Below are 18,211 nucleotides of genomic sequence, written 5' to 3'. Positions count from 1 at the left end.
CACACCCCTATTTTTCTCTTTGCACACCCCTAACAACCCAATTTGTGAAATTACTTAATTGACACAAAGAGAAAAGACCAAAAAGGACAACCTTTATTATTTGAAAAAAAAAAAACTCTCCTTACACACCCATCCCAACACTCTTACACACCCCACCCAAACTCTTAAACCTCAGCCAAAATACTCTCATTGCACACCCCCTCCTCTCATAACCTCTTCTCTTCATTTTTCCTCCATTAAACCCTAAGTTTTCATTTTTCCTCATTGAAAGTGTTTACCCATTTTGCCAAATAAGTCTTCATTTTCATGAATGGAGCCTTCACTCGTCCCGTATTCGCCTTCCGACGAGGTATGATCGTGATTTTTTGAGTTTTTTTTTCGTCTTTTTCATTTCCTGTTCGCAGTTCATTCGGCGAACCAGTACCGAACGTTTCTGCATTGTTCGACAGATGACTACCGAACATAACTAACATATTCGGTAGTTAGCTGCCGAATGAAAATTACAAAAAAATTTTAAAAAATCCATTCGGTGACTGTTTGCCGAATGAACTTATAGATTTCGACAGACACCTGCCGAACATTGTACATATATTCGGAAGACATCTGTCGAATGAAGTATTTTGTTTACAAAAATCGATATTGTTCGGTAGTCAACTGTCGAACTAAGGTTATTGGTTCGGTAGTTTACTACCGAACAATATGATTTCGTTCGGTAAGCTTCTACCGAACAGATTCATTCAGTTCGGTAACCTTCTACCGAACGTACTGTTTTGACATTTTTTTCATGTTTTATGTGTAGGATGATGAACCGACTGAGCAATATGGTGGTGCTTCTACTCGGAACAGCAAGGTTGAGGACTACATTGGGCCCGAGGTCGAGGTCGAGGTCGAGGCCAAGGTTTTGACCGAATACTCACGTGACTATAGTAATGAATTCACAACAAACGAGGTATGAATTTGTTATTTGGGAAATATATGTTGCAAATGTAGTTGAAATGTGAATAATGTAAATTTCATATGTGTAGATATTTCATTCGAGGGATGCATTGGTTAGCTGGGCACGTGCACAAGGAAGGACGAACAACATAGTCATTGTCATAATGAGGTCTAATACAGCAGGGGTGGGGAAGAAGAAAGCTAGAGTGTTCCTTGGTTGCGAACGAAGTGGTCACCATAGGCCATCCAAGTATGATGCTGATAGTTGTATAGTAAAACGTCCTAAGGATGGTAGGGACTCTACTACAAAAAGATGTGGATGCCCCTTCTCATTAAAGGGTGTGCAAACTGGTAATGAGGATGAATGGATGCTAAGTGTGGTATGTGGAGTGCATAACCATAGAGTTCTAGTTACTGGTGAAGGACACTCATTTGTGGGGAGATTATCTGAAACAGAGAGTTCTTTATTGGTGGATATGTCTAAGAGTTTAGTGAAACCGAAGCAGATTCTGACCATCTTGAAGGAAAGGGATTATTCGAATACAACAACAATCAAAACAATATACAATGTCAGACACCGCAATAGGGTGAAAGAGAAGGCTGGAAAAACTGAAATGCAGTGTTTGCTAAGTAAGTTATCTGAACACAAATACTTTGAGTGGCATAGATGTTCTGGTGGTGATGATATTGTGACTGATTTGTTTTGGAGCCACCCTGGTTGTGTTGATCTCTTACGTGCATTTCCACATGTATTGATCATGGATTGCACGTATAAGACTAATAGGTACCGTCTGCCACTCTTTGAGATTGTTGGGGTCACATCCACGGACATGACTTTCTCAGTTGCATTTGCTTACATGAGTTATGAGAAGGAAGACAATTACATTTGGGCTTTGACTAGATTGAGGTCGTTACTCAGCGATGATTGTCTTCCTGGTGTGATTGTCACAGACCGAGATCTAGCACTCATGAATGCAATCTCTGCAGTTTTTCCTACTGCTAGACATTTATTGTGTAGGTGGCACATTAGCAAAAATGTGATGGCAAATTGCAAGAAAAAGTTTGGAACCAAGGATGATTGGGATAAGTTTTATAGTTCATGGTATTCCTTGGTAAATTCAACGTCAGAAGATGTGTATTTAAGAGACTTACAGCAGATTGAATCTAAGTTCGGTTGGGTTCCTGGAGTTATTGACTATTTGAAGGACACTTGGTTGATACCTTTCAAGGAGAAGTTTGTGGCTGTATGGACAGACACATGTATGCATTTTGGTAATACAACTTCCAATAGGTAAACACTTTCACATATTTGGCATTACTTGTTAATTATTATATTGTGTTGTATATAAACTAACTTGACTCTATTAATAGGGCGGAAAGTGCACACGCGAAGCTAAAAAGGGAACTTGGCTCTAGCCAGCTTCCCTTTGATACCTCTTGGGCACATATACACTCATTGTTAGTATTGCAGCATACACACATCAAGGCATCATTTGAGAAGAGTCGAACGTTTGTCCAAGTCAAAATGAGACAGCCGGAATTGAAAGATTTGATTGGTTATGTATCTATGACGGCATTGACTATAATTGCTTGTGAGATTGGCCGGTAATTTGGATACTAACTCAACTATAATTACTACCATGAACACTTCATTAATGTGATGCTTACTGACTAATATAATTCTTTTCTTTTTGTAGGGCCGATTCAAATCCGACTGGAACATTACCGTGTGATTGCACGATTCGCCATACACACTGTTTGCCATGTGCACATGAGATTTTGTCGTATAGGCGACGTAAGATGCGTATTCCACTTGATTCAGTGCATCCCCGTTGGAGAAAGTTGGATATGCTTCACGAACCACAAGTGATAGTGTCAAATCCACCGGTTCAGTCAACACTTGATAGACTAGCAATATGGATGGAAGGACAGAATGAGGACACTAAGAGGATGATGAGTTTGAAAATAGAAGAGCTTATGAATCCAGAGATAACGGTGCTAAAAGAACCGCGTGCGAAGGTAAAGACTAAAGGGCGCCCTAGTAAAGCCGAAAATTCTACCCGCCGTTTGCCATCTGCCTTCGAGTATGCACTTTCGGGTCAAGGTAGCCACTCACCATCACCTACAATATGTACAGTTGGCACCAATTCACCAAAGAAGATGCCAAAGGCAAGAGTATCAAAATTGAAGGTATATAATTCATTTGGATGATCTTACTTTATTTTACTAATACTCATTGCATAATCGGATTTATTTATATTTTTCTACAGGCATATAAGACATCACTCACGCCATCTGTTCCGACCCACCGGTATACACAGCAATTCAACGCTAGCATTAGGCCATTCATTACCGGTGCCACTGATGTGAAATCCGACGGTCATTGTGGGTATAGAGTCGTAGCTTTGGCATTGGGGTTGGGTGAAGATGCGTGGCGGAAAGTGCGTATAGATTTATTCCACTCGTTACGGTCATTGTCCATCCTATATGAGTCCATATTTGGTCGATCTCGAGTTGCTGAGCTAAAGCATTCGATTGAGTATTTTGAAGAACCTCTTATTGCACCAAAGGATTATTGGATGGACATGCCGGAGATGGGATATGTTATCGCGACATGCTATGGTGTAGTGGTGACCCATGTATCTAGGTCGTTATGCTTAACATGCCTACCATTTAGCGTACACCCAGATATACTAGAGGGATCCGAGATTCGTGAGATTGGTATCGGTTTTGTCAATGACGATCATTTCGTACAGGTACACATTGAACTACATGGTTTGTTTTATTGGATATTTAAATTATCTTAATATGTACACTTAGTGGATATTTATTTCATATTTATTGAACTCATGTGTAATGCTATTTTATAGGTACACTTAGTACCGGATCACCCCATGCCACCTATTCCTACTGTGTGGACCTTGCATGCCACCGAAAGCGCAAAAATGTGGTATACTAGATACCAACATCGCCTTGAGCAATTCAAAGAATTTGTGTGCCATAGTGATCCATCCACACAAGAACCAGTGTCTCTTGATAGTGATTGATTATGTTTTGGACTTGATGCATTTACATTGAGTTATGATGAGATTATTGTATTATTTAAATATATATAAGTATGTGGATTTAAGTATATATAAGTATTTGGATATTTTTTTTGCATGAACCTAAGTATTTCACATAAAAAATGAGGTGGATTCAATTATATAAATTAACCATAGTATTTGACATAAATAAAACCTTATCTAGTTACGGAAACTACAAAAATATCAAGTTATAATCATTGGCGGGGACGCCGCCTCGAACCGCGTTGGTATGTCATAGTGTCCTGCAAATGCGTCCCCTGTAAAATATGTTGCAAACTCTGAACCGTCTGATAGAGGTAAGTAGGACGTGTGATAGCAACTTCTTCGCCCATGTCAATAATCGGCTGGGTAATCCGTAGCATCCGAGCCTCGCGCTCCTAAAAGCCAAAATATGCGAACATTAACAGATGCAATCGGAAAATGAGAAAATTTATTGTGTAAATTTACGTACCCGATAGTATGCAACATCCGATGTGGCGTGTGGAATATCCGATGTGGCGTGTGGGTCAAATGCACCTCTGCGAGTAGGGTTGTGGACGATTGGATGTGATATAGAGGTGAACCAATCGAGGTACCCTCTCACAGTATCCGATGGCCGCCTCACCGGTATACTGCGCGCCTCCTCAGACAACACGTGATTCCCCCATGCCTCCCACATACCAGCTAAATAGTTGTACATGGGTCTGTATGAGTGCGCATTCGAACCTCTAACCCCCTGAAAAACCGCACGTGGTGCAGGGGGGATCGTCTGTACCCTCCCAAACTGCCTAAGTACTCTCTCGGGACAATAAGGCTCAACAACATCAAAACACCTTATCATCCCTGTGAAGAATGCTATAGCTGGCAATGGGTGTGCTTGTCTTTGGGATTTGTACGGTTCCCAAATAACCTGCAAAAAAACAATAACATTATATAGTTGAAAACATAATATAATCCTAAATTTATAAAAATAATTGTAAATTACAAATCTACCTCGTCAGCCGACAAAACATCAAGTCGTTGCCGGATTCTTTGCACTGCTTCAAGATCACTGCCACCATCCCGCCTTGGAGTCCAGCGGAGCGCACGAGGGGTATTCTCGGAATAATGCATATCGTACGCTGGACCGAAAATGGTGTGCATGTGCTCGTACACCCAAGCCTCTATCAGTGTCATATATCCGCCGATTTGTTTGACACCAGCTCGAGAGGCAAATCCAAACTGCCTAAACAACCATGCTAGGCATCCAGCGCCCCATGCATAATGGCTAACGGTGTCTAGATTAGTGAGCAGTCTGAGATATTGCACTTGTACCCTTGTGCCAGTCTTATCTACAAACAGGGTACAACCCAATAAATACAGAAGATACGCCCGGGCTGCACATTGGATTTCATGCTCAGAGTCGGCATCAGTGACATCACTAAAGCACGTACGTAACCACTCTAATCGTACGTACTCACCACCAAAGTCCATCAACTGCTCTGATGCCTGATCCCCACTAACTCCTAAATATGCAGTTAGTAGATATTCACAAGTAATGTTATCCTCCACAAGTGTAGCCACTGGTGCACCACCAACCGGAATGCCTAAAATGTTGGCTACATCATCTAGTGTGATGGTCATCTCACCAAAAGGCAGGTGGAATGTATTGGTCTCCGGATGCCACCTCTCAACAAAAGCGGACACCAACACTTTGTCAACCGTACGATAAGAACACTGCACCAGTGATGTCAACCCAGAATTAAGGACATATCCCTTCACCCGGTCATTATCTGTTCTGGCCCACAACTTCCACTCACGAAGCTTGGTGGTTTTGGACATGCACCTCAAAGGCTCCCGTTCCTAATTCAAACATAACCAAAGAAATTCACTCATTATTACTGCAAGTTGCACAAGAATAAAATACCAACTGTTAAAGATCATACCTCGTTGTTCCAAATTTCAGCAGCTACGTGAGTTCCATAACTCCTCAGCAGGGACGTGTCAATGGGACCTCCCGGGAAAGGCTCAGCAAGCTCATTCGGATTATCCTCATTGTAATCCTGAACCGGAACTTCAGCTTGTTCAGGAACTGCCTCACGACTAGCTCGTGCTTGTACTAGCCTTCTTCGCCCAGATGCTGTGGGTCGTGTTCTTTGCATATCATCGGCAGCATCGGGGACTTCCCCTCTAGATGAAGATGCACCACGTCTGATTCTTCTTCTGTCCATCCTATAATTTCAAACAAGAAATTCAAAATTGTTTTAGCAAATATATGATTTTTTAAAAGCTAAAAAAAAAAAAAAAAAATTTCAACACAGGTGGTTCGGCAGTCAACTGCCGAGCAAAGTGAAACTGTTCGGCAGTTGACTGTCGAACACAGTTCCACCATTCGGCAGATGACTGTCGAACCAAAATAGGGAAATTCAAAATTTTCCCTTCGTTCGGTAGCGTGCTGCCGAACTAATTCAATTTGTTCGGCAGGTAACCACCGAACCAATATTCATTGTTCGGCAGTCACCTGTCGAACCAAAGTATGGGCATTTTCTGATTTTGCATTCGTTCGGTAGGGTACTGCCGAACCAATTCATTTAGTTCGGTAGATGGCTGCCGAATAGAATGAATTCGTTCGGCAGACCAGTGCCGAACGAGCTGCGAAATCAGAAAATGGAGGAACCCCGAAAATGCTCACTCCAAAACCCGAAATCCTCCCTACAAATCTAGTGAAATAGACGAAAAAGGTATTTGGGATGGATTAACTAATTCAAATTAGATAAAAAAGTATTAGATTTACATTTACAACTAATGTATATAGAAACTCACTGAATATTAGAGCTGTGGTGGAGTTCACGGCGGTGCTGACGACGGCGATGACGGTGGTGATGAAGCCGGAGATGGGTGTCGGCAATGGTGGGTGTCGGGGCAATGGTGGGTGTCGGCAATGGTGGCTGTGGGGGTGTGTCGGCAAATGAGAAAATTGTGGCTGTGAGGTGAGATGTGTAGGGGGTGTGTAGTGTAGATGTGTTTGTGGGGGTGTGTGTTTGTGAGGGTGTGTAATGTTTGGGTTGAGAGGGTGTGTAAAGAGAAATTTAGAATTGGTTGTGAGATTGGGGTATTTTGGTCATAATAGGGGTGTGTAAAAAAGAAATTTTATGCTTGACAAATTAATAGGGGGTGTGTAGGAGAAATTTGTGTGCAAAGAGAAAAATAGGGGTGTGCAAATAGCAGCACTCATCAAAAAAGTAAAAAAATATATATATATATCAACTGAAGTCCTTACTACTCTCCATTATACCATGAAACTCCCCCAACATCTAAATTAATTACTATCCACTACATATATATCCCAATTATTATTACTTTAATATCAAAATTCTCCAAATAAACAAATGGGAAATTTTATCAAAAATGACTTAAGCTTTTACCTACCTGTCAATTCAAAATGTGTGTTATAAGTTATATCAATGTGCCAATTAATTCTATTAATCCAATTATATTTTTCGTCCAAAAAACTACCATGTACGTGAAGTTGTACTGCTTATTATGAGTTGTATTAATGTGCTAATTCGATCTATTAATTAATCCAATTATGAGTTAAATCCAATTATATTTTTCGTCCAAGAAACGTGAAGTAGTTATATATATGTTCTTGTATAGCAAATAGAATGATGAATATTATATTCATGAAAAAGTGATAATGTGTGTAATATGTGATCACTTTTAGATGAAATTTAAAAACTAAGTCGATGAAAATGACATATTAGCATCAAAAGTAAAATTAAATAGGCAAATTGATACAACCCATAATTCATATCTTGAATTGATATAAGTCAAAGTTTAAATCCTTTTTAAAATTTTTTCCCTAAACAAATTATTTGTTAGTACGGTAAAGTGTGGAACAAATAGAGCCTCGACAACATTTTCTACATGCATGTAAACAGGAGAAAGATAATTAAAGTTTAGTTCATAACTTCATAAGGGGAATAAAACACCAGCTAGCTAGCTAACATATAGTTGCTCCGTATGGACCATATATACTAATTAATAAGACAAAATACATAGTGATATTTAGTCAGTACTGGACTACAACAGAGACTGCTAGCTTTAGAGTTGAGACCGGCCACATATATACGTACACATCCCAAACTTTACATGCATAAGCATTAGAACTAGATTCTCCGCCACGTTAAACGTTTGTGAAACGCAGGTACTCCTTCTTGGAAGGCAGATCCGTGGTCTTAAACCCCTGAGGGAACATCTTCTTGGCTTCATCCTGAGACACGCTCGGAGATATCACCACGTCATCTCCCGGTTTCCAGTTCGCCGGGGTTGCGATCTTGTGCTTCGCGGCCTTCTGCAGCGACTCCAGCACCCTCACCACCTCATCCATGTTCCTTCCAGTGGTCGCCGGGTACAGAAAGCTCAGCTTCACCTTCTTGTCGGGCCCCACAATGTGCAGAGCCCGAGACGGGAGAGGGTTCCCCGACGAGTCCTTCTCGTCGGGGTCCACCATGTTCAGTTGTTTGATGATCTCCCGCTTCGGGTCCGCCAGAATCGGATACTCCACCTTGCACCCGGACTACAAACAAACGACACGTCGTTCGTATATATGTTAATTTATCAGAGGGAATTAACAGATAAATAAGTGAGAATTAACTTTACAGTGAAGGCTTCGATGTCCTTGATCCACTCAAGGTGAGACGACACGTCGTCACAGGACAAGCCCAGAAGCTTCACCCCTCTCTCTTTGAACTTCTTAGCATACTCAGCCATCTTGCCAAGCTCCGTAGTGCACACCGGGGTGAAATCACCTACATGCAAGCCCACGATTATAAGTGCGTCATAATAAACCCATTCAAAAACGGCACCGTAATTGACAAATTAATAGCCAAAGATCGAATACGAACCGGGGTGAGAGAAAATGATGACCCAGCTATCACCTATGAAGTCATAGAGCTTGATCTTTCCGTGAGTGCTTTCAGCTTCGAGGTTAGGAACTGTGTCTCCAATGGTTAGCCCAGGCATCTTGATCACAGAGAGTAACGGAACACTATGTATTTTCTTATTTTTCTGTTTCTTTGTGGGTAGAGAAGATATGCATATATAGAGTAGTATATAAAGACTGGGTGGGTCTGTTGCATGAAGAGAACGTGGCTTGTGTGGTGGCCAGTGAGTTGCAGCAGTTGGATGCATGTCATTGGAAGCGCGCATTCGTCTGCCACCTGTACCCCCCATTTTCCTTCTTTTTCCAGATGACGGTTTCCTGATTTGATTGCTCGGTGTGCTAAAGTCAGCTCGCTGTGCTGTTTAAATTGACTAAACATAGATAGACTTTACAAATGGGGATGTAGCTCACATGGTAGAGCGCTCGCTTTGCATGCGAGAGGTACGGGGTTCGATACCCCGCATCTCCATATGTTTTGGCGGTTTTGCCTTTGCATAGCTTTTAATTATTATGAAATTAACTGATAATTATTAATTAGTTGTTTTTTGAGCAAATTATAATTTAGTACCTTAATTTTACACTGATTTTCAATTTAATACTCCAACTTTAAAAATTTGACAAAAAATACCTCAACTTTCATTTTGTGTCAAAATAATACCTCTGTTAGTTTTTCTGTCAAATTAACCGTTAATGTTGACGTGGCAGGGGTATTTTTGTCTTTTTTTTTTCATATTTAAAATATAATAATATTTTTTAAAAAAAAAAAATCTTTAAAAAATTTAAACTTTAAAAAATTTAAAAATTTTTTGGAGCCCTCCCCTCCCCAGCCCGTCCCCCCTCCCTGCCCGACCCACCCCCCGCCCTCCTCCCCTCCCCAGCCAGCCCCCACCCCTCCCCTCCCCAGCCCGCGCCCGACCCGCCCCCTGCCCTCCCCCCCTCCCCAGCCAGCCCCCCCTCTCTTCCCAGCCCGCCCCCTACCCTCCCACCCTCCCCAGCCAGCCCCCACCCCTCCCCTCCCTGCCCGACCCGCCCCCTGCCCTCTTCGACAGGGCTCCAAACAGAGCCAATCGGTTCGATCCGTGTACGTAGAGGCAGAGGAGAGCTCCTCCTCCTTTGCCGTCCGGGAGGGGTGTGCGACGGGTGTTTGGGGCTGGGGGGTGCGACGGGGGCTGGGGGTTGGGGGTGCGACGGCGCTGGGGCTGGGGGGAGGGGGTGCGACTGGACTTGTGGGGGGGGAGAGGTGGGTCGGGCAGGGAGAGGGGTGGGGGTGGGTCGGGCAGGGAGGGGGGGTGGGGGCTGGCTGGGGAGGGTGGGAGGGCAGGGGGCGGGCTGGGGAGGAGGGGGCTGGCTGGGGAGGGGGGAGGGCAGGGGGCGGGTCGGGCAGGGAGTGGGGGCGGGCTGGGGAGGGGAGGAGGGCGGGGGGTGGGTCGGGCAGGGAGGGGGGACGGGCTGGGGAGGGGAGGGCTCCAAAAAAAAAAATCCAAAAAATTTTTAAATTTTTTAAAGTTTAAATTTTTTTAATAATTTTTTTTATTTTAAAAATTTTAAAAATATTATTATATTTTAAATGTGAGGAAAAAGACAAAAATATCCCTGCCACGTCAGCATTAACGGTTTATTTGACAGAAAAACTAACGGAGGTATTATTTTGACACAAAATGAAAGTTGAGGTATTTTTTGTCAAATTTTTAAAATTGGGGTACTAAATTGAAAATCAATGTAAAATTGAGGTACTAAATTATAATTTGCTCTTGTTTTTTTTTTGGCCAGGGATAATTAATTATTAATTAGTAAACGAACGGCAATCCACAGATTCCACACCACAATAAAATCATGTTTCTTTTTCCCGCGCAACAGTTTTCACTGTCACTCATTTTCCGCAGCTCCTCATCGAAATTAGGGTTCCTGCTGAGGAGAAAAGTATGGAGGTCGCAGCTCAAATCGCTCAGCTGCTAAACGAGACTCTTAGCCCCGATTGCAGCGCAGTCCGTACAGCGACCGAAGCTCTCGATCGCCTCTCTCAGCTCCCTCACTTCCCTTACTGTCTCCTCTCCATCTCCACTGGTAATTAACCTCACAAATCATGATTGTCTATGCTAATTTTATACGATTTATGGTTGATTACACTCAATATAGTTTCTCTGGTTCTTCTTGTTAATGGAAATGCTAGTACATTACTTTGATTTTTGAAAAATTCGTGTCAATTGGTGTATTGCTTCAATAACAGGAGGTGAAGATAAAGGTCAAAGAATCGCTGCGGCCACATACCTTAAAAACTTCACCAGGCGGAATGTGGACAACGATGTTCCGAATTCAAAACCAAAAGTCAGTAAGGAGTTCAAGGACCAGCTCTTGCGAGCTTTGCTCCAGTCCCAGCCAGAAGTTGTCAAAGTTTTGGTTGAAGTGGTAATGCATATTAATAAGTACAATAGCTGTATTTTTTTAAGTACCATTTATTACTTTGTAAGATTTTGATGTATAAGCTTTGTTTTAATGTTTTGGCTGGCAGTTCCGGGTTATTGTTGTTGCTGAGTTTGTTAATCAGAATTCGTGGCCTGAACTTGTGCCTGATCTCCGATCTGCTATTCAAAATAGCAACCTTATTAGCAATGGTGCAAGCTCTCAGTGGAACACCATTAATGCCCTTAGGATTCTTCACACACTTCTTAGACCTTTTCAGGTACTACTTGCCCATGCATAGTTCAAATTACTAATATCTTCTTCCTTGATGTGAAAACTGTTACAATTATAAGAAATAATGTAGGATTTTAAGAGGGAAATGTCCTTAAAATTTTGGGGAAATTGGTTTGGGAGTTATGGTGAATGAACATAAAACATCAAATAAGAATTTGGGTAACATAGGTAAAGCCACACGCGGTCTGCTAGTTTATAATCTATGTATTTCATAAAGTTCATCTACATTTCTTTTTATTTTATGGTTTCTCTGCCTATTTTTGGCTGTTTTAATGGTTTCTTCCATAGACTTCATACCAATTTTGTACCCTCGTATAAGATTAATTTTTACATTTTAAATATCTTTTTATCCTGTAGTTGCATGTGTCTGGTTGTCTGCATATTTTATTTACATTTCTCCTATTTTTTTGTTTCACTCAGAGTTTGCATGTGTTGTAAACCTTGCTAAATTCTCAGGGTGTAATATATATTGTAATAATATCAGTAAGGGGACTCTCACATGGTAAGTGGCTTATAAGCAAACATTTTCTGGCAGTATTTTTTGAATCCTAAAGTTGCCAAGGAGCCAATACCACCCCAGCTAGAGCTAATTGCAAAGGACATTCTTGTGCCCCTGTTAACTGTATTCCATCAATTTGTTGAAAAGGTTATTGTCTTAACACTTCTTTAACCTCATTTCCCTAACCCCCTTTATAATCTTTTATGAGCCTTTACAATAATAACGGACTCCATGATGCATCAAATAGGCTCTGGGTACTCGTGGTACAATAGATGTGGAAACAGAGAATATCCTTCTGATTGTCTGCAAATGCATGTATTTCACTGTAAGTAAAGCTCTTTTATGATTATGGAACATCCATACAAATTTTTCTAGCTCAGCCCTTTCACCCCCCTGGCGCCCCTTCTCTTGTCTTGCTTTTTTATTATTTTTGAAGCATTGTTATTTTCATAGGTGAGGTCGCATATGCCATCTTCATTAGTGCCTCTTCTACCTTCATTTTGTCATGATCTAATTGGCATTCTTGGTTCCTTGAGTTTTGATTGCGTGGTTACTCCACAAAATGGTTACCTGATGAGGTTGAAGACTGGGAAAAGAAGCCTGCTCATTTTCTGTGCTCTCATTACTCGACACCGGAAGTATTCTGATAAGTAATAAAGCAATATTTAAATTTCATTAGGTGGAAGTCATTGTGGTTTGTCTTCATGTTTTGTGCTCTACTTTTTCAGGTTGATGCCGGACATGATAAAATGTGTTCTGAACATAGTCAAATACAGCAAAAATGTCAACGTAAGTTTTGTATGTAAGTTGTGTTTAGTTATTTTGTTCTTTCACAGTCAGTATGCACAGTGGCTACGCCTGTGGTGTTCTAAATTTCTGACTGCCATGTCTACATCCACTTGACAAAAAAATTACCTGCTTACTGAACTTTAATATCCCTGAAACTCGTCATCTTTCTCATTTTCTTGTCATGTTAGAACCTAAAGTAATATTCTGTATGCAGAAGCTTGATATTTTGTCAGAGAGGATTCTTTCATTAGCTTTTGATGTCATTTCACATGTTCTTGAAACAGGGCCTGTAAGTTTTCTAATTAGTAAGTTTTATTATGAAATATTTCCGTAGATGCTCTATTCCCCCTATGATTGGTGAATAAAAAATCAATGAAATTCTGCCAAATTTCTAGTTAGGTTGTGGACCTTTGGATGTTCTTACTCTACGTATCTTTTTAATTTGTAATCAGGGATGGAGATTAGTTTCTCCACATTTTTCATCTCTGTTGGAGTCTGCAATCTTCCAAGCATTGGTAATAAATGAAAAGGTAAATTTTCAGTAAAACAAAAAAGGGAATGATATATATGTTTGACAAATGCTTTAAGTTAAAAATTGAACTTTCTAATTTCCTACCCTTTCTGGCAATGTTTTCAAGTAGGATATCTCAGAGTGGGAAGAAGATGCAGATGAGTACATACGAAAGAATCTTCCATCTGACCTTGTATGGGAAGCTTATAATGATCATGCATGTGATTCATCATTCATTCACCATTTCAGTTACCTTTTACATCACCCCTTGTTTTTATACAGGAAGAAATTTCTGGCTGGAGGGATGATCTATTTACAGCCAGAAAAAGTGCTATAAATTTACTTGGTGTTATTGCAGTGTCAAAGGTTGGTCCTTTGTTGTCCTTTATGAAATAAGTCTGGGCATGTATTTAAAGTGTATGTCATTCAGGTTGTGTTTAATGCCTGCAGGGGCCTCTGATGGGGGCTTCTACTAATGGCCCGTCAGCTTTATCCAAACGTAAAAAAGGTGAAAAGAACAAGAGAAACAATCAACGTAGTTCTATTGGAGAACTATTGGTGCTTCCATTTCTATCGAAGTTTCCATTTCCTTCTGATGCTAATTCATCCCAAACTAGAATTCTGAATGAGTAAGTTCATAAACACATCGACAGATATATAAAACATCACATTTAATTTCTCTTTTTGTGTTGGTAATTCTTTCTTTCCTCTCTTAATATATTTCCCCTTATGCATCTTTTTTGGTTGTTGTCCTCTTCCTCCTCATCAGTGTTTTCAATCTACACATACATGGTTCTCTCCTATTATTTTGTATACTTTAAAATTTTTCTGATTCTATTACTATGACAATGGCAATTACTATGACAATGGCAGTTATTTTGGTGTTTTGATGGCATATGGCGGCTTATTAGATGTAAGGATTTATTCTCCTGTTACTTCATAAATTGGCAAATTGTGGTTTAATAAGAGTCTGCAATTGAAGATTTGTAATTCTTTTATTGCAATACAGTTTCTAAGGGAGCAGCAACCTGCTTACGCAATAACTCTGGTTCAAACTCGGGTTCTACCATTGTATAAATTATCAGTGTGCCCACCGTACTTAGTTGCCACTGCAAACTGGGTGCTTGGAGAACTTGCATCCTGTCTACCTGAAGTGAGACTCTTTCTTGCCATGCCATCTTGTACTTTAATTTAAAATGAAAAAAGTATCTACGCATTCCCCTGCTATATCACGTTTCCATATCTACTTTTCCAATATACTTCCTTGAAAACTGCATTATTGTTTTATTGAGACCCACTATTCTGAATATGTCTTTTCAGGAGATGAGTGCAGATGTGTATTCTTCATTGCTCAAGGCATTGGCTATGCCCAATAGCGGGGATACTTCTTGTTATCCTGTGCGGGTATCTGCTGCTGCAGCAATTGCAGAGCTTCTGGAAGTAGGTCACAATATCAATCCTTTAGTTAAGCCCTTGTGGCTTATACCACAGCATGGTGGTTTTTACTGATCTTATGTTCTATCTTCAGAATGACTACCCACCACCTGAGTGGCTTCCTCTCCTTCAAGTTGTGATTAGTAGAATTGCCAATAACGAGGAAGAGATCTCTATTTTATTTCAGCTTCTCAGTTCTTTGGTGGAGGCAGGAAATGAAAATGTTGCAGTTCATATCCCATATATTATTTCGTCATTGGTTGTTGCAATCTCAAAATGCATGCCCCATGATCTGGAGCCATGGCCTCAAGTATGTGTAAATCTCTATGGCTAGGCTGGTGCCTGGTAGTTTGTTTATCCTTTTAAAAAACATGTTAACCAGTTAGTGATTGATGCACCATCTGCTAAAAAGAGTGAAACAGCTATCTGTATACTACAGAATTTGGCCTATCATCTGATTAGCTTTGCCAATATTGAATGATTGTGTGCTTGATCAATTTTGAACCATGAAATTATGGAGATTTTTTCTTGGATTCATCTTTGCCGTTCTATGCAATGCTCACCGCGCATGCATTGGAATTATGACGTTTTTTCTTGAAACTTTCGGTGCATGCTTTGGAAATAATCATCATTTTCTTTGGAATGTAATAATTTGTGCCAATTTTAACTATCTGGGGTGTTAATACTGATGATCGTATACTTTTCATATTAGATGGTTGAAAAGGGCTTTGAGGCGTTAGCAGTGATGGCTCAATCTTGGGAAAGTTTTATGGCTGAAGAATTTGAGGAGAATGAATCAAATGAAAAGTGGGTATCAGGTCAAGCCACCATCAGTAGAGCTTTCTCTGCCCTCTTGCAACAGGCTTGGCTTACACCAATGCATCCATTGGTTAGTTTTGACTTCCTAGTAATTTTTTGGAAGAAACTTAGCTATAATACTTCAGCTTTATGTTGGATGACAAAACAAAGAATGCGTGCATGTTTTGTTATACTCTATTTAATATTCTTTTTTTAAATTTGCTCCTTTGGTTGGAGCTATTAATTAATAGGCTCATGAAACTCCATACTCTGCATTTGCTCTGCTTATGCTTCTGTTGGTCAGACAACAAATTCCTCTGTGCAGTCATTTCAATCATTTTCATTATATGCAACTGGATTTGAGGTTGTTACATATGTTATTTTCTCTGTTTTTTTTATCAGGATCAGAAATCTGAGGATTTGCCCCCTCCATCTTGCTTAGATTATGCATCAACGTTGCTTCGATCCGTCATGCTATCTGTTACTGAAAGTAATACAATTCTAGAGCTTAAAGTATCAGAGTTATTATTAGCTTGGGCTGATCTTATAGCGGACTGGCATGCTTGGGAAGAATCAGAGAATATGTCAGTGTTTGAGTGCATTAAAGAAGTTGTCAGTCTACACAGTAAGCATGGGTTGCAGAATTTTATTGTAGGACGAATGCCATCACCTCCAGCTCCACCTGTTCCTAAGCATTCCATAATAGAAGGCATTAGTACGTTTATATGCGAGGCCACTTTACAATATCCATCTGCAACTTGGAGGGCTTGCTCTTGTATCCATGTACTGCTACATGTCCCAAGTTACTCATCTGAGACAGAAGGTGTGAAGCTGTCATTGACAATTGCATTTTGTCAGGCAACATTCTCCCGTTTCAGAGAAGTTAAAAGCAGGCCTGGTTCTCTCTGGAAGCCTTTGTTGCTTGCTATTTCATCATGCTATTTATGTTATCCTGAAGTTGTAGAGGGTATATTGGAGAAAGATGGAGATGGAGGCTTTGAAACCTGGGCATCTGCCCTTGGATTTGTTTCCACTAGCTCTTTCAAACCTGGGCTATCAACAGAGTCTGAGATAAAGTTGATTGGTTAGTACTTGGTTCCTTAGGTTCTCTTAAAAAAATCACAAGTTCAATAATTGGATTAAAGATCAGAATTTATTACTCAATAAATCTTGTGATAAATCATTTTTTTAAAAAAACTAATAAATAAATTATGATTTAATCCATATTTCATGAACAGTTAAAACTAATCTGATTTTTGTGAGCCATGCGAGAGGTCAGGTAAATGTTAAGTTTAAAACTCATCATATTTATTGGAACAGTCTCTCTTTTAGTTACTTTTCAGTTTTCACTAGTCCCTCTTTACATAAATTGAATAACTTTAGACATCACTAATTGTTGTTAATGAATCTCAGTGATGGCACTGGCCAAAGTGGTTGAACGGCTGGTGGTACTTGGAAAGTCATCTGGTGCTTTGTTACAAGAATGCTTTACTTCTCTGATGGAGGCATCCGTACGATTAAATGAAATGCAGGAAGAAAAGGAAGATGGAGAAGAAGAGACCGAGGATGATGATGATGACATTGAAGATGATGACGAAGATGATGAGGTTTAGCTTGGAAATTATTCTATTATCATCTAATTTCCAGATTTCATGCATGAAAAGTTCTCTATTGGTAGAAGGCTTATATTGTACATTGCAACTCTACTATGTGGACACCTTTATGTTCTTCATGAAAATTTACATTTATAATCTGAACATATTATAACACTAAAAACTCCAGAATCATGGATGTTGTCTGGGCATTGGCTTTGTCCATTTGAGAAGTTCTCTCATGCATCTGATATTTGGAAATCTGACAGCATGGTTACTTTGTTCTTAGGATTCGGAGGATGATGAACATGAAGAAACTGAAGAAGAATTTCTGAATAGGTATGCTGAAGCAGCTCTTGCCTTGGAAAATGGTACAGTTATTGAAGAGGGAGATATGGAAGATGAAGACCAGGAAATGTTTTTTGAGAAAGGTCCAAATTTTGTTTCTAGCTGTAAAATTCCTATATAGATGCAATCGTTTGCTGATATTTTGATTCGTCTGCTGTTCTAAATGGTGGATTTGCAGGCTGTCTAGAGGAAATTGATCTGCAAAGAGTTGTGTCGTCAATTCTGGAGACATACCATCCCATTCTCATACAAGGACGTGCATTTCCACCACAGCTTATTTCAAGTTTTGTAGATGTTTTCCCTCAGTGTAGGTTGTTCTTCCAGCATTCCAGGTGAGGGAGTTTTGCACTTCCATCAACTATGCCAAGGTGCAAAGGGATCAAAAGTGTCAAGTTATGTTCTTTTCTGAAATTGACAGATAATTTTGACCCTTGAGCCTGTGTATGTCCGAGAGCGCAATTTTCAAAAATAAATAAAAATCTGAGTCAGTGTGGAGTCATTCGTTAAACGTGATGTGTTTTCTTTTTGGTTAAAAATGTGATGTAATGTATGGCCAAAAAAAAAAAGTGATGTAATGCGTTTTGCTTGCAACATGGGCCAATGCAGAAAGCCCATAGTTTG

The 18,211-nt window shown here is 40.2% G+C and overlaps 3 protein-coding genes and 1 non-coding gene across 4 annotated transcripts; 3 read left to right on the top strand and 1 right to left on the bottom strand.

Annotated features, from left to right (window-relative positions):
* Positions 1-310: 310 nt before the first annotated feature.
* Positions 311-3,983, top strand: LOC147294513 (PKS-NRPS hybrid synthetase cheA-like). The gene is made up of 7 exons (XM_086231200.1): positions 311-349; positions 800-949; positions 1,026-2,227; positions 2,308-2,541; positions 2,634-3,126; positions 3,207-3,692; positions 3,807-3,983. Exons 1-7 carry the CDS (start codon positions 311-313, stop codon positions 3,981-3,983), a joined length of 2,781 nt encoding a protein of 926 aa, XP_086087326.1.
* Positions 3,984-8,166: 4,183 nt separating this feature from the next.
* PER1 (1-cysteine peroxiredoxin 1) lies at positions 8,167-9,005 on the bottom strand. Its single transcript, XM_086234163.1, has 3 exons — positions 8,888-9,005; positions 8,643-8,791; positions 8,167-8,559 (listed from the first exon to the last, which is right to left on the bottom strand). Exons 1-3 carry the CDS (start codon positions 9,003-9,005, stop codon positions 8,167-8,169), a joined length of 660 nt encoding a protein of 219 aa, XP_086090289.1.
* A 316-nt stretch (positions 9,006-9,321) lies between these two features.
* TRNAA-UGC (transfer RNA alanine (anticodon UGC)) lies at positions 9,322-9,394 on the top strand. Its single transcript has one exon. It is a non-coding gene; the product is annotated as a tRNA-Ala (tRNA).
* A 1,406-nt stretch (positions 9,395-10,800) lies between these two features.
* Positions 10,801-18,098, top strand: LOC147294510 (ARM repeat superfamily protein). The gene is made up of 21 exons (XM_086234304.1): positions 10,801-10,989; positions 11,153-11,331; positions 11,435-11,605; positions 12,155-12,265; positions 12,366-12,443; positions 12,572-12,768; positions 12,847-12,907; positions 13,122-13,196; positions 13,360-13,437; positions 13,549-13,611; positions 13,701-13,784; positions 13,869-14,047; positions 14,292-14,331; positions 14,428-14,571; positions 14,739-14,858; positions 14,947-15,162; positions 15,565-15,741; positions 16,053-16,734; positions 17,064-17,257; positions 17,532-17,673; positions 17,769-18,098. Exons 1-21 carry the CDS (start codon positions 10,848-10,850, stop codon positions 17,924-17,926), a joined length of 3,291 nt encoding a protein of 1,096 aa, XP_086090430.1. The 5' UTR covers positions 10,801-10,847; the 3' UTR covers positions 17,927-18,098.
* The last annotated feature ends 113 nt before the right edge of the window (positions 18,099-18,211 follow it).

The sequence above is a fragment of the Dryas octopetala genome, chromosome 2 (genome assembly GCF_963921425.1).
Source record: "Dryas octopetala chromosome 2, drDryOcto1.1, whole genome shotgun sequence".
Lineage (NCBI taxonomy): Eukaryota > Viridiplantae > Streptophyta > Magnoliopsida > Rosales > Rosaceae > Dryas > Dryas octopetala.
The sequence above is the reverse complement of the archived record's forward strand: the minus strand, read 5'-3'. Positions and strand labels throughout refer to the sequence as shown.